The 27,006-nt window shown below is 48.4% G+C and overlaps 1 protein-coding gene across 1 annotated transcript; it reads left to right on the forward strand.

Annotated features, from left to right (window-relative positions):
* Positions 1-27,006, forward strand: LOC134033653 (ephrin type-A receptor 5). Its single transcript, XM_062477893.1, is given in 18 exon segments — positions 1-281; positions 1,850-1,914; positions 5,279-5,942; positions 11,346-11,479; positions 11,481-11,502; positions 11,619-11,957; positions 15,996-16,120; positions 16,429-16,588; positions 16,721-16,823; positions 19,208-19,275; positions 19,886-20,011; positions 20,134-20,319; positions 20,419-20,480; positions 21,040-21,249; positions 22,139-22,288; positions 23,319-23,512; positions 23,736-23,891; positions 23,990-27,006. Coding segments are annotated over 18 exon segments (2,973 nt in total). The 5' UTR covers positions 1-178; the 3' UTR covers positions 24,096-27,006.

Raw genomic sequence — 27,006 nt, forward strand, 5'->3', positions numbered from 1 at the left:
TTTCGCACTAGCCGCACAACCGACGGATCGGCGTAAATGCGCTCTTATCTACCGACTACAGGTACCGACTACAAAGACACTGATGTCTCAGCTGTGCTCTTGCAGAACGCCTTCCCAATAGCCTAAATAACCGCTACGTCACCTGTCATCGTTTTAATCAACGCTTTTTAAATGCAAAATGAAATCGCCATGGAGTTGCAGTGGACCCCTCCGTTTGGAAGCGTGGCCGTGGTTACTGAGCTTGGCTGTCCTCCGGACCCTCTGCCTCCCCACTAATGAAGGTAAGATGACGGCGTGAGGATATTAGACTCTGACATGTCTCTCTGAGGGTTGTCAGAATCCCCTTGTCCGATAAGGAAGCACCTTTGATCGCGCCCGATGCTTGGCATCGATAAAGATGCTAGTTTGGATTGTCAGACGCAGCGCATATCTCTTCACGCGCGTTTTGTTAACTAGTGGCAATACACGTTATTCGTTTTTTTTGGTGTAAATTATTAAACCATTTCAGTCATAATTAATTTGTTAAACCGTGTCTCAATTGATTTGAATTGACTCTCGGGGAGTCGGGGAATCGACCGTTATGAACTGTGTAGTTAATCTGACTTGTTAAAAACCTATGAGCGAGTTATCTCTTGACAGTTTGACTATTTATCATGCCATTGTAAAGTATGTCATAAAATATAATGCAATTTTAATAGGTCTTAAGAGACCACATTAATGGGCTGATGTAGGCTAGTTAGTCTTCCCATGCTGCCTCCGTTCCGCCGACCGTTTCACATGGCGCGCGAGCATGAGTCTGGGAAGATTGTCACCAACGGTGAACATCGAAACAAACAAATTAGAAGTTCAGTTGGAGTCATATTTAAAGTTATGTCTGTAGACCGGGATGCTTGTCTAAAACTACATGTAAAATTGCTCCTTAAAAAAAGACCAAAAAAATATAAACATAAATATATAAAATAATTAGAATGCTCATTTGATTTCATCATGTCCGACAATGATTACAGTCGTTTCCAAAGACATTTATGGTACAATAATAAACTTCTTCATCCTCAACATGGAAGACTCGGAAGTAGCTGTATTGTGCTATTTCTGTATGTGTTTTAATTTGAGTGCTTGAGTGTCTTTAGGGGTCCTTGTGTGTGTGTGTGTGTGTGTACATGTGTTTATGTGCAGTATGTGTGTGTGCCCTTTTGCAGGTGTTGAGTGTGTTCATGGGCTGCTCTGACAGCAGTCAAGCAGCCCAGAGGAATGCAGCCTAATGGGCTTGTTAGAGAGCTGACCTCTGAACAATACACACACAGTACTCTGGAGGATGAGGCATCTCCATACGGTGCACACACACACACACTCTTCATCAAAATTAAAATATCTCTCTGCAGCGTATGTTGCCGTAACAATGAGACTATGCAATGCATGTCTTCTTTAATAGTGTTCAACATTTCTTTATGAAACACTGGTTGGAATGTGTAGAAAGTCCCATAACTGATGTGTGTGTGCGAGTGTATTTGTGTGAGCGAGTGTTAGAGGCTGGTTTTCAGCTGTGGAAGGACATAACCTTGTCTGTCCTAATCTAGATCTCTACTTTATGGCCTAATTAACTATCTGATATGTTCCTAAGGACATGTTACAAAGTAGAACACTCTAGTGCAATGTACCTGTCTGTCTGTCTGCTATCTGTCTCTCAGTCTGACTACCTGCATGTCTGTCTGTCTGTCTGTCTGCCTGTCTTTCTACCTGTATATCCATCCGTCTGTCTATCTATCTCTCTGTCTATCTGGATTTAGGTATTGATCAAATGTTATGCACTTAGACAAAGGAATTGATCATGCATGTTCTGGTATTCTAGTGGACCTCCTGGACTCTCGGACTGTGATGGGAGACCTGGGCTGGGTGGCCTACCCCAGGAACGGGGTGAGTGTCCGGCTGCCTCACACACACACACACAGGCACACACACACACGCACACATATGCACACACACGCACACATATGCAGATCGCAGCACCCCTTCCTTTGCCCGTCAGAAGGGAACAGGGACTTAAAGATGGGTCATTAGAACATTAGGGTGTTGGAAGTGGAACTCCCTTGAGGGACAGCTGGATGTGTTTAATATCAGTAGGATTTCTCTGGAGAGAGAGCAAACGAGGGAGAGAGGGAGTGTGTGTGTGCTTGTGTGTGTATTGTATGTGCTTGTGTGTGAGAGTGAGTATGAGTACATTGTCTATGTATTTGTCTATGTATTTGTGTAGGTGCTTGCATAAAAGCTTGCATGCGTGAGTGAGTGCGACTGAATGGGTGTGTTCATGCATGTGTGTGTGTATGCTTTGTGCGGGACAATACGTGTGTGGACATGTGTGTGTGTGTGTGTGTGTGGATACAGAGCTGTACACCAGCTACAGTGCTAACCAAAGCATATTAGCAGCCAACACTGTAGCACAGACAGAGATAGTGCTGACGAGGCCTTAGACAATGACACCACACACACACACTGATGCCTACACCGACACACACACTCACACACACACACACTCTAACCCTAACACAATGATCACTGGATAACATCTTCATTCTGCAGTAATTTCATTTTAAAATGAGTTTGAGATGATAAGATCTCTGATGAATGCAGCCTTTTACCAAGATATTGTCAGTGTTATCAATTAAATTTAACAATGACAAAAATAATTTCTTATCAGCGTTATTTTATAGATCCAGAGTTTAGGATGGTTTTTCTAGTTTCTGATTGTGTGTTTTAATGAGCCACTACAAAAGAATGTTTCGAAGATGGAGTGTTGTCCTGCAGTCACGGCAACACTGTACACCACAAACCCACCTTTGCAGTAGTTAGAGTAAATTAGCCTCAGTCTATGGTCTCTGTTGTGTCAGAGTCTGCAAGGTGGGACAAACTGTGTCTGTCTGTCTGTCTGGTTGTCTGATTGTTTGGCTGGCTATCTGGTTGTCTGGTTGACTGACCAGTTGCCTGGTTGTCTGAGTGACTGGTTGACTGGTTAGCTACCTGGTTGTCTGAGTGACTGGTTGACTGGTTAGCTACCTGGTTGTCTGGTTACATTTACATTTACATTTAGTCATTTAGCAGACGCTCTTATCCAGAGCGACTTACAGTAAGTACAGGGACATTCCCCCCGAGGCAAGTAGGGTGAAGTGCCTTGCCCATGGACACAACATCATTGGGTTGGCATAGCCGGGAATCGAACTAGCAACCTTCTGATTACTAGCCCGATTCCCTAACCACTCAGCCATCTGACTGGTTGACTGGTTAGCTACCTGGTTGTCTGTGTGAATGGTTGACTGGTTAGCTACCTGGTTGTCTGGGTGACTGTTTGACTGGTTAGCTACCTGGTTGTCTGGGTGACTGGTTGACTGGTTAGCTACCTGGTTGTCTGGGTGACTGGTTGACTGGTTAGCTACCTGGTTGTCTGGGTGAGTGGTTGACGGGTTAGCTACCTGGTTGTCCTGTTGAGCAGGATGGCTGGTAGAGCACTGGTGTGTGATTGGCTGGCCATTGTGTGGAACACAGCATTGTTGTGTTTGAGGCACCTATGAGCACAGCTGTAGTGGATAAGATGTTGTCACATGATGTCCTAAACTTCCTGTAAGTGTGTCCTTGCTCCCCCTGTGGTGGACAGGAAGTCCCCCAGCTGGGGGTGCAGTCACCTGCTGATGTATTCTACTAGAATCTATTCTGCTGCAGCGTTCTGCGCCAGGGCTTTAACAGCAGTGTCCCAGGAGAGGGGAAGCTTTTCCTGTGTTTAGATCAGGTCTGTTTATCCATTCAGAGGTAAATGGCTCCAGAGAGTTTCCTCTCAGTGCTAGGAGCAGACGCCTGCCTCTCCTCTCTGCTAATGCCTCTAATGCCTCTACTGCCTCTACTCTAACCTGTCTTTCCTCTGTCTCTACTCTCTATTGTGTCTTTACTCTGTCTTTACAATTTCTACTGAACCAGGTCAGTGAGAGATATGAACAGATGTCCAGACTACAGGCAGACTGCAGCATCCCCCCCCCCCCCCTTAACACACACACAGTCGTGTGCACACACACATAGTTGTCAGTGTTAACAGAATTGCAAAGTAAGATGTCAAAAACCTGTGCTGTAGCTCTCTTCACCACCATGTTTCAGAGGGTTCGTTTCATCCCCCCTCCACGCGCACATTTCCCCTCCCCCAATCCGCCCGCCCCCTATCCCCCCTCCTCCCCCCTGAAGAACTCCGATGAGGGTGTTTGTTCTAGTCGCGGCACAGTGCAAGTGTGTTCAGTAGACTCAGTGCACCAACTTGGTTCAAAGATGAGCTGTGAAAATAGGAGGAATGCCCTCCCTTTATCACCCAATCCCCCCCCAACCCTCCGCATCCCCCGACCCCCCGCATCCCCCCCTCCTCGTGAACGCCAGAGCACCTCAAACTCTCTCCTCCCACGTGGAGAGAGGAGACAGACAGACGAGAAGGTGGAGGAAGAGAGACTCAGAAAGTTAGAGAGGGAGAGAGAGGCGAGAGAAAGCGAGAGAGAGAAATGTGAGAGAAAGGGAGAGAGAGATAGAGAGAGAGGGTTGGCAGGCCGGTTGTCTTTGAAGAGGCACAGCAGGAAGCCTGTGGAGCTCGTCTGCCCCTGGTGTCCCATGGATGGGGGAGGGATGGGGGAGGGATGGGGGAGGGATGGGGAAGGGATGGGGGGGTGTTCACATTGGGGAAGAGAGTTGGAGGTAGTTTGTTTGTGTTTAGCTCTGGTTAGAGGTACCAAACTCCAATTTACTCTTGTTCACTTCCAGGTTTATTCTACTGGTCATGAGTGTGTGTTTGTGTGTGTCTATTACATCTGATGGAATGGTGGCTGTCAGCCCTAAGCCATGTAAATCCTGGTCCAACCTGTTAGCTCTGTGTGATCTACCACTAAGAAGATTACTCTCTGGTCACACATACACACGCACACACACACATGCACACACACACACACAGGGGCACAATAGATTTTCTCTAGAGTGTGTAAAAACCATCTCTTCAGCTTCCTCTTAATCTAACAATGCTTTAACCACGACAACGAATCACAGGAACTGTCAGTGGCAGCACTAATGTCCCAATCATGCCGCACAACTCGACAGGCTGGACCACACACACACACGCACGCACAGGCCCACCCCGCACACAAAAAAGACACATAAGTACACAGACATACAAACACACACGTTCACGCACCAATACACATACAAACAAATACACACACACACACACTAACCATCTCTTTCTGCTCTGTCGTTGTCCTGCCAGTGGGAGGAGATAGGGGAGGTGGATGAGAACTATGCCCCCATCCACACCTACCAGGTGTGCAAGGTGATGGACCAGAACCAGAACAACTGGCTGGTGACCGGCTGGATCCTCCGCGGGGGGGCTAGCCGGGTGTTTGTGGAGCTTCAGTTCACCCTACGGGACTGCAACAGCCTACCCGGGGGGGTGGGGACCTGCAAGGAGACCTTCAACATGTTCTACTTCCAGACGGACCAGGAGGAACCCCCGGGCCTGAGGGAGAACCTGTTCTCCAAGGTGGACACCATCGCTGCCGACGAGAGCTTCACCGAGCTGGACCTGGGCGACAGGGTCATGAAGCTCAACACGGAGGTCCGCGACCTCGGACCTCTGACCCGGAAGGGTTTCTACCTGGCCTTCCAGGACCTGGGCGCCTGCATCGCTCTGGTGTCGGTGCGCGTGTTCTACAAGCGCTGCCCGCCGGTCGTGAGGAACCTGGCCCGCTTCGAGGACACCATCCCCGGGTCGGACCCGTCACGGCTGCTGGAGGTGGCGGGGACATGCGTCAACCGCTCGCTGACCCTGGAGCCTCCCAGGATGCACTGCAGCGCGGAGGGGGAGTGGCTGGTGCCCATCGGGAAGTGTGTGTGTGAGGCGGGCTATGAGGAGATCAACGGATCCTGTCACAGTAAGTATGGAGATACTGGAACTGTTGTGCTAAGCATGTCAGGTCAGGTGCTTTATGCTTAGGTCAGGTTAGGTTTATGTCGCTGTTAGCTGCTCTGTGGTGTCAACTTGTGTAGGTTTTTAGCTGCTCGATGCTGCTCTATGCTGTGACCATAATACTGCAAAGCTTCAACTAGTTTAACTACCTTGCTCTTCATAGGAGGCAGATGCACTCCTCTTCCAGGAAAACCTTTTATTGGTCCTTTAGAAGTCGGCAGAAGCCTATTACACCAAGATCTACTAAAGCTGGCGCATTTGTTGTGCGTCTTTCTTTTCTGAGGGTAGATAAAGGTAGAGAGCGTTTGAAAGGCTCGTAACACAAGTCTGAGCGTCATGTTTGTTTTTAGTGGCGAGCCCTCTCAAGCACTTGCTGGCCATGTTGACTAGACTGATGCACTCCATAGAGGCTGCAGTGGGGATCTGCCGCACTGTTTGTACGTCGCTTTGGATAAACGCGTTTGCTATATGAATCCATGTAATTGTTATAATGTTCTGTCATGATACGATTGTTGGTTGGAGACGCCAAGACATGGTCCAGATCGGTTCCTGTTCCTGTTACATCCTCCTACACAACACATTCTCTGCTCCAACACACTGCCTGGAGATCATGCCCTGCAGTATGTGTGTGTGTGTATGTGTGTGTGTATGTGTGTACACGTATGTGTGTGTGTGTGTCCCAGAGGTCTGGCCTTATGCTGCTGTTTGCAGTTCTCAGGCTGGTTCTTAGATGTGCAGCCAAAGTTTCAGTTTCCCACGGCGACTAGTCGAGCTGTACCCCCCCCCTTGTCTCCATGGTTACTACAGCTCTCTTCCCGTCTCCTGGTTCTGAGAGAGACATCAAACATGGAGCAACCCTCTAACTTGTCTCAGAGAGAGAAGGGGAGAGAAGAGGAGAGGCTGCAGAGAGGAGGAAGAGAGGAGGTGAGCGATGAAGAGAGGAGAGAGGGTCGACACGACAGGGAGGAGGAGAGGAGGTGAGCGAAGAGGAGTAGAGTTGAGAGGAGAGGGAGGAGAGAGAGAGAGAGGAGGAAGTGAGAAGGTGAGAGAGAGGAGGACATCTATGGATGGAGCAGCATCAACAGTAGCTCTTCCTGAGCCTGGATTGCGTCTCTCTGCTACAGAACGTAACAACACAGTGAATTAATCTACTGTAGCGCGTCTGGCTTGTCAAAACATCAGCCACAGTTGGAGGAGGAAGGAATTGGAATTCTATTCATTCATATAGAAGTGCTAATGTGTGTGTGTTTTGTACAGTACCACGGACGTGTGTGTGTGTGCATTTATGACACACACACACACAGACTCGCACACACACACACAGTAATTGCTGCTACCACAGGATCAAGCTAGCATTCTCTATCAGCCTTATTAGCATACTCACTGACAGGCTTTTTAACGACCTACCGAGAAGGTGGCAGGGGGTGGCTGACAGACGCACACACAGACGCACATTGGCAGGGCACACACAACACACGTACAATATACACACACTCACATATCCCCCCCCCTCTCTCTTCCTCCCTCTGCGTGATCTCTGTCTTTCCCAGAGCTCTGAGGCTGCCCTGCACCACAGTCTTCATGGTGTGTGGTGAGATTTTGTCATCAGGACATTGCGTGTGTTCATGGTCTGTATTGTGTGTGTTCAGGGTGATCACTGTACGACGTGGAAGGCAGAACTGTATGAGTATATATACGTATATACACCGTATATACATATGGATATATGGTAATATATGTATGCTGTATGCTGTATGTGTGTTCAGACGTGTTTGTTGGTTTCTGTTTGCAAAACTATGTATGTAAGGCTAGTTGTAATCGGTGTGTAGTGTGTCGTGAGCGTGTCAGTGTGATTGTAAGTGTGTGACTATGAGTGTGGTGTGTGTGACTGTGTGTGAGTGTATTTGGGGGACCGAGATAGAGAAAGAGAGAGTATATATTGAATGTGAGTGGTCTCTAGTGGAGCATGATTTAACATGGTCTTTACTGAATGTAGGGCACCGCTGGTCATCTCTCTCTTTCGCTCCCTCCCTTTCTGCCCCACTCTCTGCCTCTCCTTCTCCCCTTCTCCCCTTCTCCTTCTCTCTCCTACTCCCTCTCGATCTCTTGCCCCTTTTTCCTACTCTTTCTTTTTCTTTCTTTCTTTCTTTCTTTTTCTTTCTTTCTTTCTTTCTTTCTTTCTTTCTTACTTTCTTTCTTTCGTTCTTTCTTTCTTTCTCTCTCTCTCTCTCTCTCTCTCTCTCTCTCTCTCTCTCTCTCTCTCTCTCTCTCTCTCTCTCTCTCTCTCTCTCTCTCTCTCTCTCACCATTGACCAATCACCCAGTAAATAACTGATGAAAATACAGTTCCAGCTGCAGCTATCATAGTTCTCTGGAAAAAACAGACAAGCAGGCAGGCAAGGCAAGGCAAGGCAAGGCGACCGACCGACAGACAGACAGACAGGCAGGCAGGCAGGCAGGCAGGCAGGCAGGCAGGCAGGGAGGGAGATGTGATGTAGAAATCGACAGGCCTGGCTTTAACACGGGAAGATGGATTGATGTAGACAGGTGGCCAGGGACAAGGAGATGGAGGGGAGGCAGGGAGAATGAGTTGGGGGAGAACAGTCTCTGCGCTGTGATGGAGGGGGTGGGGGGGGTGGAGGAGAGGAATGGAGAGTCCCTGGGCTGTGAGGTAAGTGTCACCTGGCTCTGGAGGACCTCCAGCCGACACTTCCTGTACACTCAACTCCCATGATCCTCCTGTGTTTGCCTGCCTGTCCGCCAATCCAGCAGAAAATATGTCAAACTGTATCTAGTCACCGTGGCAGCTGTGAGGGGGGGGGGGGGGGGGAGGCAGGAGGGGTGGGGCTGCCCGGGAAACTGCCGTCCGCTCAGTGTTGTGTGAACACTTATATTAAGGCATTGTGGGATAGCAGTGGAATGTTCTGGTGTTTTATTTAGGTGTCTTGACGCCTGTGTGTGTGTTTAACTGGACACTAAACACAGGAACAGTATCTGTATATACACAGGGTCTCCTTCCTAATAATAATAATAATATTTTCATCTCAAGCTGCTCTCCTTATTACCCAGAGGGACATGAAATACACCCTTTCCCTCACCCAGAAGTGACACATGAATCTGGTCCTGAGTGGAAGTGTTCACCACTGGCTCCTCCAAAGTCTGACGTTCCTCTCTGATTGGTGCATATTAATTACCCATTAGCCTTTGTGTGGAGCATTAAGAGTTCTCAGAGCTGCGTGTCATCGAAAAGACACCGTGCCCTGGGGGCCAGAGCGTGTGTGTGTGAGTTGGGGATGCAGCCTGCATCCTTAATGAGGCTCTCAACGAGCCGTGACCAGGCGCAATAATAGCTCACGGTGTGTGTGTGTGTCCGATAGGTGTGTGTGGAGATGAACACTATCAGTCATCAGAGATATAAGAGAATAATGATGATGTTTAGATAGCCATGGGACTATTCTAGGCCTGTCCTATCTTATCATGTTTACACATAACAAACCTGAAAACTAACTGTTAATACACACGCCCCTGTAGACCCCTGGTCTCGCCCTGTCTCCCGCCTTGGGCTCATTGTTGGTTGTTGTTGTGGAGCCAGATGCAGCAGGCTGATGTTCTACTAGGTTTGTTTACACACATGTCTGGCAGGCCAGGACCACGGAACTGGACACAATACTGTTGAAACCACTTATCTGGACATGCTCAATACATCTCTCTCTCTCTCTCTCTCTTTTCAACCCCACAGTAATGGACATAATATGCCGTGCTGGTTGCTATGAGAATGATGGAGAGGCAGAGAGCTAGACAAGGCCAGTGTTTGAGTGTGTGTGTGTTTGTGAGGCTAGACTGGAGGAGTCAGGGCTCAGGTGTGCCATTAAACTGTGCTGAATGTAGCACACACACACACACACACACACAGTCTGCCCTCCAGCTGAGAGAATCCTACTGCTCATCATTTCTTACATGTCCTGACACCCTCATAGGTCTGTTGGACACACACACATACACACCCACACACACACGTACACACTGTATATACACTGTATACTGTATATACATATATATACTCGATATTCAATGCTGAAATGAATGAAACAAACCTTGTTTTATTTTTATCAGCAGAGCAAATGAATGCTGCTTTGTAATAAAGCCTAAACCTAACTCACTGTAGTACTCTGTCATCTTGTAATACTAGCTTTAAGCTGGAATCATAGTGTAGGATATATACATGTAACATGCCTGGAAAATGTATGACCTCATGGTCAGACGCATTATGTTTGTAGGACACATGTGTGTCTGTGTGTGTGTGTGTGTTTGTGTGTGTAAGGGCTCAGGGTCTATTTTTCATGACTAATGTTGCATGACAGCAGACCAAGGTTCCGTCAAGGTGAATCAGACCTAGCATCTCACACACACAAACACACACCCCCCCCCCCCCCACACACACACACACACGCACAGACTTTGTCTCTCCTTGCCCTCTGTGGAGACACATCTCCTCTCCTCTCTCTGTAACTGTAAGGTTTCTCTGACATGGTTCGTGAAGAATGAAGTGTATATTAAATTAACTGGGGATGTGAAGATGTGAGGCAATGTAATGATGTGATAAATTCCCATGTATGTATATGTTAATCTGCCAGAATTACACAGATGAAATGTTCAATAATCCATTATGGGCGTCCCTGCCTGTGTGAAATTGAGAGCTCAGCTGTTTGTCAGTGAAGAACCACTCTGTGTGCGATTGTGTGTGTATGCCTGTGTGTCTGTGGAGGGAGCAATCATTTTACATGCGTAAACGCATGTAAAATGAATGTACAAATGTGTGTCTGTGTGTGTCTGCGTTTTGCAGGTACATGACTGTCACTCTCTCTTTGACTGTTATGGAGAGGTGCATTTTGCTGTCATCATCTCTCTTTCCCTCTCTTTCCCTCCCTCTCTCTCTCTCTCTCTCTCTCTCTCTCTCTCTCTCTCTCTCTCTCTCTCTCTCTCTCTCTCTATCTATCTATATCTTTCACTGAGCAGCGATCAAGCTTACATGAAAAATTGTTTAAACGAAGTGAACTGTCTGACTGGGTATTGCTGCCAGAAATGTGAAGCAAGCGATTCTAGCTCCTCCTTCAGTTACTGAACTTCCCATCTTGGTGTTTTCCTGTTACAGGAACAACAATAAGACATGGCTGTTGTACGAGCAGGTTCCTGTCTTATGTGGTGCTTCTATGATGACCAAGACAGAGTACCCATTTAGAGATCGTGTTTCTGGGTCTCTCACATTCTTAAATTGACATGTCTCTCCTTGTTCATCTCTCTCTCTCTCTCTCTCTCTCTCTCTCTCTCTCTCTCTCTCTCTCTCTCTCTCTGTCTCTCTCTCTCTCCAGTGTGTATTGCTGGGTTCTTCAGGTCAGTGCTCCAGTCTCCAGCGTGTAGTAAGTGTCCTCCCCACAGCTACACACGTGAGCAGGGCTCCAGCACATGCGTGTGCGAGGACGGCTTTTACAGACGAGATTCCGACCCCCCCCATCATGGCCTGCACAAGTAAGCCACCTCGCTGACCTCGGACCCTTTGACCCTGACCATGACCCCGACTAACGACCTTCCTCCCTGAACCCCGATTGCATGTAAAACACTCTGTGTGTGTGTGTGTGTCCCAGAGCCCCCCTCTGCTCCACGAAATGCCATCTCCAACGTCAATGAGACCAGCGTGTTCCTGGAGTGGGCCGTCCCCATGGAGACGGGTGGGAGGAAGGACCTGAGTTACAATGTCCTGTGTCGGCGGGTCAGCACTGACCAGCGGCGGTTCGAGGAGTGCGGCGCGGGGGTCCGCTTCCTTCCGGGGCGCCTGGGACTGAGGAACAGCTCTGTCATGGTGCTGGACCTCCAGGCTCACGCCAACTACTCCTTCCTGGTGGAGGCGGTCAACGGCGTGTCCGAGCTGACCAATGACCGGACCACGCGGCATGTCTCTCTCAATGTCACGACCAACCAGGCAGGTGCGTGGTGCTCTGGTTGTATTACAAACTCACTTAAAAATCAAGGTTTGTGAATGCAGCTCTGGTTTTGAGCTTTCAACCAATCAGAAAAGGTGGGTGGGACTCTTCTCAGTGTATCAGCCAAACAGTGTGGGGGTGGGTGGCCCTGTGGGTCAGGTGACTGGGTGGGGCAGCGTGAGAACAGCAGATGGTTCTTTACAGCGGTGACTTGACTGTGTGTTTACCTCTGCTGTTACCGTGGGTTAGGGTGATTGTTGTGATGTGATTAAAGAGCAAAAGCCTTTTAGTTCAGATAGTTAGCTGGAACAGTGTAATTCACTAGAAGTTATCTATTAGATGAGCTATTAAGTGTTAAACTCCATGCGTAGCAGAAGGCAGTATGGCCCTTTGAGCCACACCAAACACCCACAGGGAGAACAAGAACCTCTTACTATCCTGGTGACTCAGTGCTCTTGACCGCGGCTGTGTTCTGGCTGTGTTAAGTGGACCCCCCCACACACACACACACATCTTGACCTTCAGCACAAACCCATTACTGTTGAGTAGGATTACCTCTTACCTCTCACCTGACATTTTCCATATAAGGGTTGATACATCCGGACTCTTCTCCTCTCACCCCCTCTCCTCCCTTCCTCTCTTCCTGCAGCTCCACACGTACTCTTTGCCATCCCTTCCATCTCCTCTCCTTTCTTTTCCTCTCCTCTCCTCTCCTCTCCCCTCTTCTTTGCTCTCCTCTCCTGGGTATGAACTCCTCCAGTAGGTAATGAGCAGTATAATAGTCTCTGTGGCAGAATCTCCTTCAAATCAGTAAGAGCTGTAATTACTGGGGATGACCAGGACAACCCTGCCAGCCGAGAGAGAGAGAGAGAGAGAGAGAGAGAGAGAGAGAGAGAGAGAGAGAGAGAGAGAGAGAGAGAGAGAGAGAGAGAGAGAGAGAGAGAGAGAGATATGTGTTTGATGTGTGTGAAGTGTTCTGCTTGATAAAGGTTCAGTGACAGCAATGATTTCATGCTGCCAGTGTGCTGCTCTCTATGGGATAATAAGGGAGAGAAAGAGAGAACAGGTTATAGGGTGGGAGAGAAAGAGAGAGAGATGAACCAGTGAACAGAGTTCACAGGAAGGAGGGGGGCTGGATGGAGGTTTTTACATTTTAAATTTTGGGGGGAGGGGGGGAGGGATTTCTGCCTTTATTATTTTGATGGTGACAGTATAGAGACAGGACGTTTTGTGAGACCAGTAGAGAGAGGGGATGACAAGCAGCAAAGTGCCTGGGCCGGATGCATGCTCAGCCTGCTATGGCTTGTGTGGCCAGTGTGGTAAGGCTTTTGCCTACGTGGTACTTGCACCTATCAAGTGATTCACGGGGGCACCTTTGTGGCAGGGTAGTTGGAGGCTGGATGGAGACAGGAGGGTAGTTAGAGGCTGGATGGAGGCAGGAGGGTAGTTAGAGGCAGGATGGAGGCAGGAGGGTAGTTAGAGGCTGGATGGAGGCAGGAGGGTAGTTAGAGGCTAGATGGAGGCAGGAGGGTAGTTAGAGGCTGGATGGAGGCAGGAGGGTAGTTAGAGGCAGGATGGAGGCAGGAGGGTAGTTAGAGGCTAGATGGAGGCAGGAGGGTTGTTAGAGGCCGGATGGAGGCAGGAGGGTAGTTAGAGGCTGGATGGAGGCAGGAGGGTAGTTAGAGGCTGGATGGAGGCAAGTCAGTGGGAGTGTTGAATCTTTTCACCTCCCACCATCTACCAAATGTGTTTCTGACATACAGCAGGAATATGTATCTAGTTATTAATATTCTCATCAGCTAACACCTCCTAGCCCCCACCTACACACTCACGTCCTTGTCATCCCCAGCTCAAACATAATGTCTCTCTGTCTCTCTCTCTCTCTCTCTCTCTCTCTCTCTCTCTCTCTCCTCTCTCTCTCTCTCTCTCTCTCTCTCTCTTTCTCTCTCTCTCTCTCTCTCTCTCTCTCTCTCTCTCTCTCTCTCTCTCTCTCTCTTTCTCTCCTCCTCTCTAAAGGGTGATAAGACCATGTGATTAGATGCAGGAATCGGAGTGTGGTCACACTTCCTGTTACCTACGTCATGTCAGGTGTTCCATCCGCTAATGAACCAGCCACTCATCATGAACCCCTATAGCCCTAGCCCTGTAGCATCATTGACCGAAACCCTGAAAATAACCCCAGCCCATAATAACTCTGACCCTATAACAACCCTAAACTTACCTTTGGGCCTACCCCTAACCTTGGTGTTAGCTCCAATCATATTGACCTTTCTTTTACTTAAAATCTGTTTGTTTTAACCACACAGAAAGGTCTCCCTCTCTCTCTCTCTCTCTCTCTCTCTCTCTCTCTCTCTCTCTGTGTCTTTCTCAGCTCAACAATCTAGGACGGCATCATTCCCACGCAAACATCATCATCGGTTTACCAATCCCTGTCATGGCAGATGACGTTGAGATCCTCGTTAAGATGTTATGGTGTCTATCTGCCTGTCATATGGATTTGTTGTCCATCTCCATGGCGATCATATGGCCGGACTGTCTCTCCACCTGTCATGATAGATAAATGATATGTATATCACTGTCCTCCTCCCTGTCATGTCAGATAAAGGCTTCGGTTCTCTCCTGTGTCCTGCTTCTCTCTGCCACACTGGGGAAACAGGCCCGGTATCTACACACTCTCTCTCTCCTTCTCTCTTTCTCACAAACACCATCTACCCATCTTCTCACCCTTCCTCTCATCTCTCGGTTTCTCAGTCTCTGCTCCACCACCTCTCTCCCTCTTCTAATGTATCTCTCTGTTCCCTTACGCCTCTTCTCCCTGTCCTCCCTCCCCTCTTCTCCCTCTCCTCCCTCTTCTCATCCCTCTCTCTGTTGCCCTCTCCTCCATAACCTTCCTCCTCTCATCCCTCATTCTAACTCCTCTCCCCTCTCCTCCCTCTCCTCCCTCTCCTCCCTCTCCTCCCCTCTCCTCCCTCTCCTCTCCTCCCTGTCCTCTCTCTCCTCCCTGTCCTCCCTCCCCTCTCCCTCCCCTCCCTGTCCCCCCTCCCCTATCCTCCCTCCCCTATCCTCCCTCCCTCTCCCCCCTCCCCTCCCCTCCCCTCCCCTCCCCTCCCCTCCCTGTCCTCCCTCCCCTATCCTCCCTGTCCTCACTCTCCTCCCTCTCCTCCCTGTCCTCCCTCCCCTCTCCTCCCTGTCCTCCCTCCCCTCTCCTCCCTCCCCTCTCCTCCCTCTCCTCCCTGTCCTCCCTCCTCTCCCCTGCTTCTCTTGATCTTAGTTGTGTTGTCGGGGGATCCAGTTTCAGGCTTTTAAGCTTTGAGGGATCCTGGTTTGTTCTGAGCAGACAGGATACTGTTACGGTGCGTGTGTGCAAGTGGTGTGTGTGTGTGCGAGTGGTTCATATGTGTGTGTGTATATGCCTGTGCTGTGTGTGTAACTCCAGAGGGAGTGTAGCACTAACTGAGCTCTCAGGTTGGGACCGGAGGGAGCAGTTCAGGGTACTTAGGAGCTCTTTATCACACCAACACACCCTTAACACGTCTGCTGGGGAGCAGACACGCTGCTCTGGTTACAGCACTCACACACACACACAGTCATACTCATATCTACACACACACACACACACACACACACTCACACACTCACACACGCCAACACTCAAGCCTTCCACTATTACTGCTTAATTGCTTACTACACAGTCACAACATACAGTCATATCGTACTAATGAAATCCTCTAATTAGTCTGTGTGTTCTGAAATTACTACTGTATCATACTGTACACACACCTCACGCACACACACCCCTCAGTCATACTGTACACACACACACCTGTCACAGTACACACACACACACACAGCTCAGACTTACTGTACACACACAGCTCAGTCGTGTGTGTGTTCTTACTGCACATTTCATCACTCCACCCTTTTTTTTTCTTGAAAAATCTGTGTTCTTGTTGATGAGTCTGGGATGTTGCTAAACTTGGATATGGGGTTGTGTCTGCGTGTGTGTGTGTGCCTGTTCCCGTGTGTGTGTGTGTGTGCCAGCCCCCTCTCCGGTCAGCGTCCTGAGGAAGAGCAGTTCAGGGAGGAGCAGCATCTCTGTGTCGTGGGAGGAGCCTGGTCAACCCAACGGCATCATCCTGGAGTACGAGATCAAGTACTTTGAGAAGGTAACTAAACGAGCGACTGCACCACAGCAGAACACCACAAGTACTCAACTACACAACTGCACAAGGATGCAACACAAGTACAAAAAACACACCTGTAAACAACCCATCGACACAACTATGATACAACTAGAACATAACAATACACCGACGACACAACCACACAACTACATGACAAGGCCAAAAACACGACGACTACAAAACAACACGGTACCCAAACAATGAACATCTACCTGGTTCTGGTGTGGAGGTATGGATTCCTATGGAGCATGTGTGTGTGTGTGTGTGTGTGTGTGTGTGTGTGTGTACAGGACCAGGAGACCAGCTACACCATCATCAAGTCTCGGGAGACAGAACAGGAAGTTGGCGGTCTGAAGCCTTCCTGTATGTACGTGTTCCAGGTGCGGGCTCGTACCTCAGCAGGCTATGGAGCGTTCAGCCGCAGGTTCGAGTTTGACACCAGCCCCTACTGTGAGTACCACCATGTGTGTGTGTGTGTGTGTGTGTGGGTGGGTGCCTGGGTGTTTATATAAACAGTGTATCATATGGATGTGTGTGTGTGTGAGCGTGTGACTGCTTACCTTCTCCTCTGTGTTCCTCCAGTAGCACCCTCCACTTCCCAGAGCCAGGTTCCCATTGTCGTGGTGGCCATCACTGTTGCTCTGGTGCTGCTGGCACTGGTCACATGGTTCCTGCTCAGCGGCCGGTAAGACACACACACACACACACACACACTCATATAAACACTCTGGAAGGTCGGAATAGTTCTCAGCACAATGGCAGCAAAGGAAGCTGTCCCAGAGACCATATCCTGTTTCACACATGCTGGCTGTCTGAGCGTATCCCTGATCACCATCCGCACCTGCTGTGGTCACATGACCTCAATATGAATCGGTAGGTAGCTGTGCCGTCATGTACTGTGCAGGTACAGTGGTACAGCAACACAGGCTCTGGACGCCTTTATCTCGTATACAGGAAATATCTGTGTGTTTCTGTCTCGATTCGGAGACCCAGATCTCATCAGACCTCACCGCTGTTACACGGTACTGCAGTTCACATGGACCTGAACATGGACCTCTCAGCTGTCTTGCTGAGAGGTGTGTGTGTGTGTGTGTGTGTGTGTGTGTGTGAGGGCCCTCCCCTGGAACAGCTTCACACAAGCCGTGTAGCGTGTGTATCAGCTCAGCCTTAAAGCACACGTCAGCGTGCTGCAAAACACGCGTGATGACAGCCCGCCTGCCCCCCCTCCCACCAACCCCCCCACCCCCAGGGCCCTCTCTGACCTTGTTCTGAACTTCTGGTCCAGACTCAGTCCACAGAGCACCCCCCCCCCCCACCACCACCTCACCCCAGACTCTGAATCAGCAGTTGACGTGACTGGAGCCTGGCTATGAAACTGACATGGAGATGGGAACTGGAGTTCAGGAAGCGACTCAGGAATAGCAGAGGGGCTGTGTCGGCACTGAGCATGCCCAGAGGCAGTCCCAGCCCTTTCCTCCAACACACACCCAGTCTACAAGCTGTAAATCACAAAGTGTGCGTGTGCGTGCGTGCGTGGGTAGTTTGAACACGCGTGGGCTTGAGTGTGGGCGTGAAAGCGTTTTTGTGTGTGCTGAAGATCAGATCTGAAATCGATGTGCCCATGTTTAATGTGCTATCATGGGTGTCTAAATATTGACTCTGTCTGTTTGTAGACACACAGAACCCGGATGTTTAGTACTGTTAGACAGCCAGACACACACATACACAGACTGGGAGGAGAGGGCTTGTCACGGTGTGTGTGTCGGTGTGTGTGTTGGTCTGTTAGCTTCTCTATGGAGGTCAGAATGAAGCTACGGGGCTTTGTTATCTCTCTGTTTCTGTCCCTTTTCCTGTGTGTGTGTGTGTGTGTGTGTATTTTCCTGTATTGGCTAATGTGCTCAGTATATAGTGTCTGCCTGTGCTAAAGGGTAGATAAGCCTATTAGCTCTTCTCTTCTCTCTTCTTTTTTTCTTTTAAAGGGACAGTTCACCCCAAAATCCAAACATACATATTTTTCCTCTTACCTATAGTGAAATGTATCCATCTAGATTGTTTAGGTGTGAGTTGCCAAATTTTTCGGCCGTAGAGATCTCTGCCTTCTCTCTAATGCAATGGAACTAAATGACACTCGGCATGTGGTACTCAAAGCACCCAAAAAAAAACATTTGAAGAACTCGACAGCATTTTCTATTTCCAGAAATCATGACCCGGTTCCTTAAGATAATCCACAGACTTTGTAGTGAGCAGTTTTGTGTCATTTTCTATGCATATGCATATCTGCATATAACAACTTTATAACTGCTAATTTTTTGGCCCTTTGAGTGCCATCTAGTTCCTTTATATTTGGAAGAAGGACATCTTTATGGATGACATCTCCAAAACTCAGAATTTCACACCAACACAATCTAGATTAACAAGCACCTCAGCTAAGAGAAAAAAAATTGTTTTTATTTTGGATTGAACTGTCCCTTTAAAAAAAATTTTGGGGGCTTTTTTTGACAGAAATAGTTGGAGAATAGACAGGAAATGTAGATGAGAGAGGGGAATATGTACACAAACACACAAACCTGTGTTTAGGCTTCATCCCATATGACACACGTCTACCCAGTGAGCCACCAGGGCACGTCTGCCCTCTCTTCTTTTAATATCGCTCATCCAATGCCCTGATTCTATTAGAAGCGATAACTATACAATCCCGACATGACCACAGCACAACCACTGGGACTACCGCAACCACCAAAATGAAATCACCTCCCCACTCCCTCTCCCCTGTGCCCCAGTTCCCCAGCTCTCTTCGCAGAGCGGGGAGATAAAGAGAGCGTGCGTGTGAGTGCGTGTGTGTGTATATAGAGAGCTGCATCGTGTGTGCCCTCTGTCAGTCAGTGTGGGCAAAGCCTGCCAGTGTGACTGATGCCAGCCAGGGTTTTCATCGTGCTGCAGAGTTGTGTGTGTGTGTGTAGTGTGTGCATATGGGTGTCAGTTTGGAGGGGTGGGCTTAATATACGGTGTCAGTTATGTTTAGTGGAATGACACTGACATGTCTGCATGTGTTTGCGCGTTCCTTCACAGGCGGTGTGGCTACAGCAAAGCCAAGCAGGATCCGGAGGAGGAGAAGATGCACTTCCACAATGGTCATAGTGAGTGTCAGCGCTTTGAGCGTTGTTTTTCCTGCATTGCTAACATAGTATGGTAACAGAGCCGCAGTTACCGTTAGCTTTGCTAGGATTGTCAGTGTGCTAGCAGGCCTCTCCTCAGTTAGAGGGTAGACAGAGTCATTCAGAGGTCAGCCTGAGGCGACGCCATCGTCTTTACACCGCACGGTCTGTGATAGAAGGGTCGCCGTGACGACGGTGCCTTCCACTAACCGTTGGAGACATGTTTCCCATGGAAATACATACATGTTGTGACGTCTTCATGGCAACATCATGACTGACATGCTCCAGGCAGGTAAAGTGTCAGATTGGAAATGTTCTGCTCTAAGAGTTTCAGTTTCAGTCTGGGGTGTTGACATCTACTTTAATCTCTGAAGCTCTATGTGACATTCTATTTCAACGGAGTGCAACTGGCGAAGCTTGGTACTGTAGTCACTATCCCAGATTTCATGGACAGCAGGGGCAGCTTGGAAGTGTTGTCCTAGTAGTATTTTCACAGTAATTACAGGAGTCAGTAAGCTGATTGCTTAACTGCATTACACTGAATCCTGTCCTCCAGTGCGACCGTAAACCTTGTCCCTGTGTCCTCTCTCAGTCAAGTTCCCAGGGGTGCGCACCTACATCGACCCCCATACCTATGAAGACCCCAACCAGGCCGTTCACGAGTTCACCAAGGAGATAGATGTCTCCTTCATCAGCATAGACAGAGTCATAGGGGCAGGTGAGTGTGTTTGTGTTGACTGAGTGTAACTGTGTAACTGAGTGTTGGAAGTGAGTTTTGGAGGTATGTGCTTGTGTTATGTGTGAGTGTTTATTGACAGTGTGTGTGTGTGTGGGGGGCAGGTGAGTTTGGTGAGGTGTGCAGCGGGCCCCTGCATCTCCCGGGTAAAAGGGAGATTGTCGTGGCGATAAAAACCCTGAAGGCGGGGTATAGTGACCAGCAGAGGCGGGACTTCCTGGGGGAGGCGTCAATCATGGGCCAGTTCGACCACCCCAACATCATACACCTGGAGGGCGTGGTCACCAAGAGTGAGTCAGTGTTGTTGTCACTCCCACCTCCAAAGCCAAAAGCCACGCCCCCTGATATCGTTGACCTGTTTGTTCATTTGCCGTTGTTGTTGTTGTTAGGTAAGCCGGTGATGATCATTACTGAGTACATGGAGAACGGCTCACTGGACACCTTTTTGAAGGTAACCATGATGAAGAAGATGAGGATGATGATACCACTGAAGATGCTAAGTATTTCATACGATCCTCCCCTGCCCTCTTATTTCACCTCCTCTCGTTTCCCTTTCCTCTCCTTTCCTCTCCTGTCCTCTCCTTTCCTCTCCTGTCCTCTCCTTTCCTCTCCTCTCCTTTCCTCTCCTGTCCTCTCCTTCCCTCTCCTTCCCTCTCCTCTCCTTTCCTTTCCTCTCCTTTCCTCTCCTGTCCTCTCCTTCCCTCTCCTCTCCTTTCCTCTCCTGTCCTCTCCTTTCCTTTCCTTTCCTCTCCTTTCCTCTCCTGTCCTCTCCTTCCCTCTCCTTTCCTCTCCTTTCCTCTCCTGTCCTCTCCTTCCCTCTCCTCTCCTTTCCTTTCCTCTCCTTTCCTCTCCTGTCCTCTCCTTCCCTCTCCTCTCCTTTCCTCTCCTGTCCTCTCCTTTCCTTTCCTCTCCTTTCCTCTCCTGTCCTCTCCTTCCCTCTCCTCTCCTTTCCTCTCCTTTCCTCTCCTGTCCTCTCCTTTCCTCTCCTCTCCTTTCCTCTGTTCCCGTAGAAGAATGACGGCCAGTTCACGGTGGTCCAGCTGGTGGGCATGCTGCGTGGCATCGCCTCGGGCATGCGCTACCTGTCAGACATGGGCTACATCCACCGAGACCTGGCGGCACGCAACATCCTGGTCAACAGCAACCTGGTGTGTAAGGTGTCCGACTTCGGCCTGTCCAGAGTCCTGGAGGACGACCCGGAGGCTGCATACACCACACGGGTACGACACACACACACACACTCACACACATATGCACCTATAAACACTCTCACACACAAAAACAGGTGCTGTAGCCTGAAGGGGAAGTGTTGATGAAACAGGAAAAAATCAGGAAGCCAATTACAGCATGAGAAGGAAGCCAGGCTAATGATGTTGCATCGCTCCGCTCTGTGTGTGTGTGTGTGTGTGTGTGTGTGTTGGAGTGTGTTTGTCCGTACGTGACTGTATGTGTGTGTGTGTGTCGCCCTAACTAGCAGCTATGCTCGCAGGCTGCTGTTCAAGCCTGAAGCACTCTGTGTGTGAGAGGGAGAGTGTGTTTAATCCAGTAAGAGTGTGTGTGTGCCGGTAAGAAAAAACACCAATTGCCTGAGAGACATGTGTGTGTGGCCAACCAGGGACCTGTCAGGAAAAGAAAACTCATCCACATAGACAGCCAATTAGCACTAAGTCCCCCCCCCACGCCCAAAGCCTCTCCCCCTCTAGTCACTCACCCAGCCCTCTCTCTCCCTTTCTTTCTGCCTCTTCCTCCTTCTCTCCCACCTCACTCTTTTTTGCCCCTTGTACTTATTTTTAATTCTTCTCACCTCCCTCCCCTCCTCTTTCCTCTCAGTCAGACATAGACAGGCGCGCTGAGGATTGTATAGATTCAACCCCTCCAATGTACACCCTGCAGCTACCTCCTAAAATGATGATAGTTGTCAGACTACCTTTGGATTGTAAAGTTTTTTACTGCTGTCAGTCTTTCTGTGGATAAAAAAGTTGTATTCTGCTGACAGTACAACAGCATCTAATTTGTACAGTAAAATATTACATCTGTCATTTTATTCAGCTGTAAGTTTACCGGCTGATAATAAAGTTTAATTTTGTGTGTGACTCCTCCCCCTTGTAGGGTGGTAAAATCCCCATTCGCTGGACGGCCCCTGAGGCCATTGCCTACAGAAAGTTCACCTCAGCCAGTGACGTGTGGAGCTACGGGATCGTCATGTGGGAAGTGATGTCATACGGAGAACGACCTTACTGGGACATGAGCAACCAGGATGTAAGTGATGGTGTCTGTCTCTGAGTCTGTCTCTGAGTCTGTCTCTGAGTCTGTCTCTGAGTCTGTCTGTAGTTCTGTTCCAGTTGTACTACATCACACCAGACCACAGCTCTGTGGGATGGAGACTGATAGAGAAAACACTGCATTTCACTAGCCAGAGGCAGAATACGGGTGAGGAAGGAGGAGAGGAGATATTGCTCTATTAATAGGAGGAGAAGGAGAGAGACACATAATCTAAATGTTTCTGTGCATTCACCACCTCAGAGAAAGAAACCATGGGAGGGCCGTGGAGGAGAGGGAGTGATTATATTAAATACGGAGAGAGAAAGGATGTCAGAAAGACAGGAATATGGATGGGTTGAAAAATAAAGAGAGACTACAAAATAGAAAAATAACCTAGATGAACAGGGAGAAATAGAGACAGACAGAGAGATAGAGACAGACAGAGAAATAGACAATGAGAGGTAGAGAGATAGACAGATATAGATTGAGGGTGTAGTAGTGCTGTGCCCACAGGGCAGGTCAAGGGTCATTTCCATGACAACTCTGGATCACGAGCACATGGGATTGAGCTTTGAATAAATGCACACACACACACATCATGCAAAATACTGCAACATCTTCATTCTCCAAGCCAAAAGGAGGCTCGGGGGAAGGAGGTGGGATGGGAGGAGAAGAGAGGGAGAGGGGAGGAAGGGGGAAGACTAGATGTTTTATTTAAGGCTCCAGAATGAGTCCTTTGATCCCCTTCTCTCTTTTTCGTACTCTCTCTCTCTCATACTCTGCATGTGTGTCTCCTTCCTGTATTAGTCACAAGTGAGAAAAACACATCAGTTTTCCACCCCTAGTCTGAGCACTGAAGCCATCCGATTTCTCTTTCAAAAATGTCTGTATGTCAGGTCTCTTTACTGTGACTGTAGACAGTGTATGTGTGTGTATATTCTATGTGCATGTGTTTGGTTTAATGAGTGTATCACCCATGATGTGTGTGTGTGTGTGTTCTGTGTGTGTGTGTGTGTGTCTCCCTCAGGTAATCAAGGCGGTTGAGGAGAGTTACAGGCTTCCTGGACCCATGGACTGCCCTGCTGCCCTGTACCACCTCATGATGGACTGCTGGCAGAGGGAAAGGAGCAGCCGGCCTAAGTTTGAGGAGATCGTCAGCCTGCTGGACAAGCTCATACGCAACCCCAGCTCCCTCAAGGCCCTGGTCAACTCCTCTCACAGGTAACTTAGTTTGATGACTACGTTCGGTGACTTAGTTTGGTGACTTAGTTCGGTGACTTAGTTTGGTGACATAGTTCGGTGACTTAGTTTGGTGACTTCATTTGGTGAATTCATAAGATACAACTCAGAAGTGAGGCTCAGTTCTTTACCAGGCTGTGTGTGTGTGTGTATCTGTCTTTGTGTCTGTCTTGTCCGTGTGTGTGTGTGTGTGACCTCCTCTCAGGATGTCTAACCTGCTGGTGGAGCAGGTGAGCGTGGAGGGCGGAGCCCCGCAGTCCGTGGGGGCGTGGCTTGAAAGGATCAAGATGGGGCGTTACACAGAGCTCTTCTTGGAGGCGGGCTACTCCTCCCTGGAGCTGGTGGCTCACATGACCTCAGAGTGAGTCTGTGTCTTCTGCCTGATCCTCTCCCTGCTCTGTTACATGTCTATGAGGTCAGGTGTATTCACCGTGTTTGTGTGTGTGGTGTGTGTTGCAGTGACGTGCGGAGGGTGGGGGTAAATCTGGCTGGACACCAGAAGAAGATCATCAACAGCATCCAGGAGATGAGAGTCACCATGATGAACGCTCCTGTCCCTGTCTGACACACACACACACACACACACAGGTCGAAAGGATGTCGTGTTCAGACGGATGAACAGCATGGACCTAGTGGTTTGGCACTTTCTACATGACTTTGTATTTATTTCGGGAATCCAACAAGACCAGACGTTTGGACGGCAGTGTCGGTCTGAGCAATGGACAGACTGGATGCAGACAAGAAGTTCTACTGTCAGAGACAGGAAGCACACAGATAAGGTATGGCCCACTCGTTTTGGGCTGAATGTATAGCACTGCAGAACCTTGCAATACCTCTACACACCTTACAGAACCCTCAGTACTTCAGCGGAACCCTCAGCACCCTCAGTTGAACCCTCAGGATTCTAGCAGAACCTCAAGGTTCCAAATGAACCTACAGACTTTTACCATAATTTCCAATTTCCCGCATTCACATCCAGGATTCCATTAGAGCCCTTCATGATTCCCAGAAGAACCATTCAGAGCTTCAAAAGAATCCTCCAGGTTTCCAGTAGAACATTCCAGAATTCCAACAGAACATCCAATGATGCAGAGAGGAATATGTCCTGTAATTCCACTGTACAATCAGTCTGACAGACCACTTCCTGGTCTCCAGACCTGCTAGCAGCTTCAAGCTTCCCAGTATGAAGAAGCAATAATGTGTTTCAGCATCATAACGTATTCATTAATAACTTTTTATCATATAAAACAGTGTACATGTGTCGTATTGATTCATGTGTTGTAGATGGCTGATAAACTAGGACATCTATCAGAATCCAGATCCATCAACTCAACACACACAGAGATGAGACGCTATCTATCTGTATGAATACACTCTGCTAACATGTATATACAGTATATAGTGTATGGTTTAACATGGGAGCTTCTTCTACACCCTCATTGGCTGTAAGGTTTTTCAGCCGGAAGAGAGAGAGGAAAGACAGAGAGGTCGTTGAAGAGAGGTAGCTGACAGTGTCCACAGCAGATGTGAGCCGGTAGATGGAGCTGAGCTGAGACTGAGTGTGTGTTCGTTACTGCTGACATGCCACAGTGTTGTGGGCGATGTGTTGTTAAACAGAGATTGTAGAAGTCTGACCAGAGTTGCTCGGCCAGGCGTGACTGTGTCCAACGCACAGCCATTTATACGGACCAGGAAGGAATGTAACGGTCGCTACGTGACTACAACTCACTGAAGGATTCTAGGACCTAGAGTGTCGTCATGAGACGTGTACTGTAGAAGGATGATGGGACAGATGAGTTGGGAGGGGATGTCATGCTGCCTATTTGAGTTGCACTTTATCAAAAGTACAGCCGTTTTTATTTGATGAAGTAACACAAAGAGATCATTGAAGTAATGTTTGTTTGTCCTTGGTGGATACCATGTGGTGTGTGTCTTAATTATTATTATATATAACCGATATGTACAAATCAGTACTGAACATTTACCTATGAACTAGAATTCACATGATTAAGCACAATATGTTTGCTGCATATTTTGACCAACAATAGTGCAGTAGACTAAGGTGTTAGCAAATGGGTCCATACAGGTGTAGTTAGCAGAGCACATGGTGTTGAGTGGTGCTTGGTGGTGTTGGTTGGTGTTGGGATGTTGTGGGTGGTGCTGGGTGGTTTTGGGGTCCTGGGTGATGCTGAGAGGCGATGTCTGTGACTGGTGCTCTATAAATCACTGGCCCATATTTACCTGGTACAAGGAAATACCATGGCACGGAAAGAGACAAGCACCTCAAACAAGGCCTGAGCCATCAGAGATCGAGTGTCTTGTATTTGTTCATTGTTGACATCAATGGATTATCTCTCCTTTTTAAGAAATCACGTGGAGATGTTTCAAGGCAGTGATGTAACAGTGATGTAACAGTGGCACTGAGAGGACTCGGAGATGGAACTGAGAGCAGGCTCCAGCTCCTGTTACCCTCGTCCTTCCTGAAGGATAAAAGCACTCAGAGATAAAAGCCACCAGTTTAGCCACGACAAAGGGAGGGAGAGTGAAAAAGCACAAAATATGCAACCTGAGCAGGACAGGGTAGGTGTGGTGGGAGGGAATCTGGAACGGGCGGTCACACACACCCTGGTTCGAGCTGGACTCTTATCCTGGTTTCAGAGGGCAGCAAGAGCACAGTTTCTAGAACAAAAAGCTGTTTTTAGCACCACAATGAACCAGAATTGAGATCCGCTGTTTATCCAGGCTCAGTTGGTAAACTGGTGCTGATGACATCTTTTTGCCAGGTGTGAAGCGGAACAGGCAGTTGGTGTTTCTTCAGTCAGTATGAATGACATTCTGTGAGCACCTTTGAAAACGGCTTTTTATCAGGAGTATGAGGATTCATTGTTTACTAAGACCAGCACACCACCATGAATAGCAATGCAACTAGCACTAGACTGTATGTGTTCCATTTTAATGTAACCTATTTAAATCTACTTTAAAGCAAGCAATCCCATTTGTACAAAATGCCATTGGATCTATTTGGTTTCAGTTGGAATTATTAAGATGAATTTAGTGGAACTTTGAATTGTCATAACAATCTGACAACTTATTCTTACAACTTATTCAGACCTGGGTGAGTCACACAGATAGTTACGACAAATTAAATGTCTGATGAAGATGACCAGATTTGAGTCAGTTAAATAGCAGTACCAACCAATCCAAATCATTCTGAACTGGACTGGTGTGCGTTTGGATCAGTGGAAACAGGGTTGGTTTAGATATCAGTGTGGTTTCCAGACCTGTGCCACAACCCTCCGCCCATGAGTCTGGACAGCCGAACACCTTGAGCCAATGAAAACACAGGATGAAAAACACAAAGAAAAAAAAAATAGCTGTTGTGCTGTTTCTTTGTCTTCTTTATGAAACCGTTTATGTATTTTGTTTGTGTCAATGTTTTTGTAGTGTAAAATATCAAATTATATATTTTTCCAATA

Source organism: Osmerus eperlanus, chromosome 14 (assembly GCF_963692335.1).
Source record: "Osmerus eperlanus chromosome 14, fOsmEpe2.1, whole genome shotgun sequence".
NCBI classification, from domain to species: Eukaryota; Metazoa; Chordata; class Actinopteri; order Osmeriformes; family Osmeridae; genus Osmerus; species Osmerus eperlanus.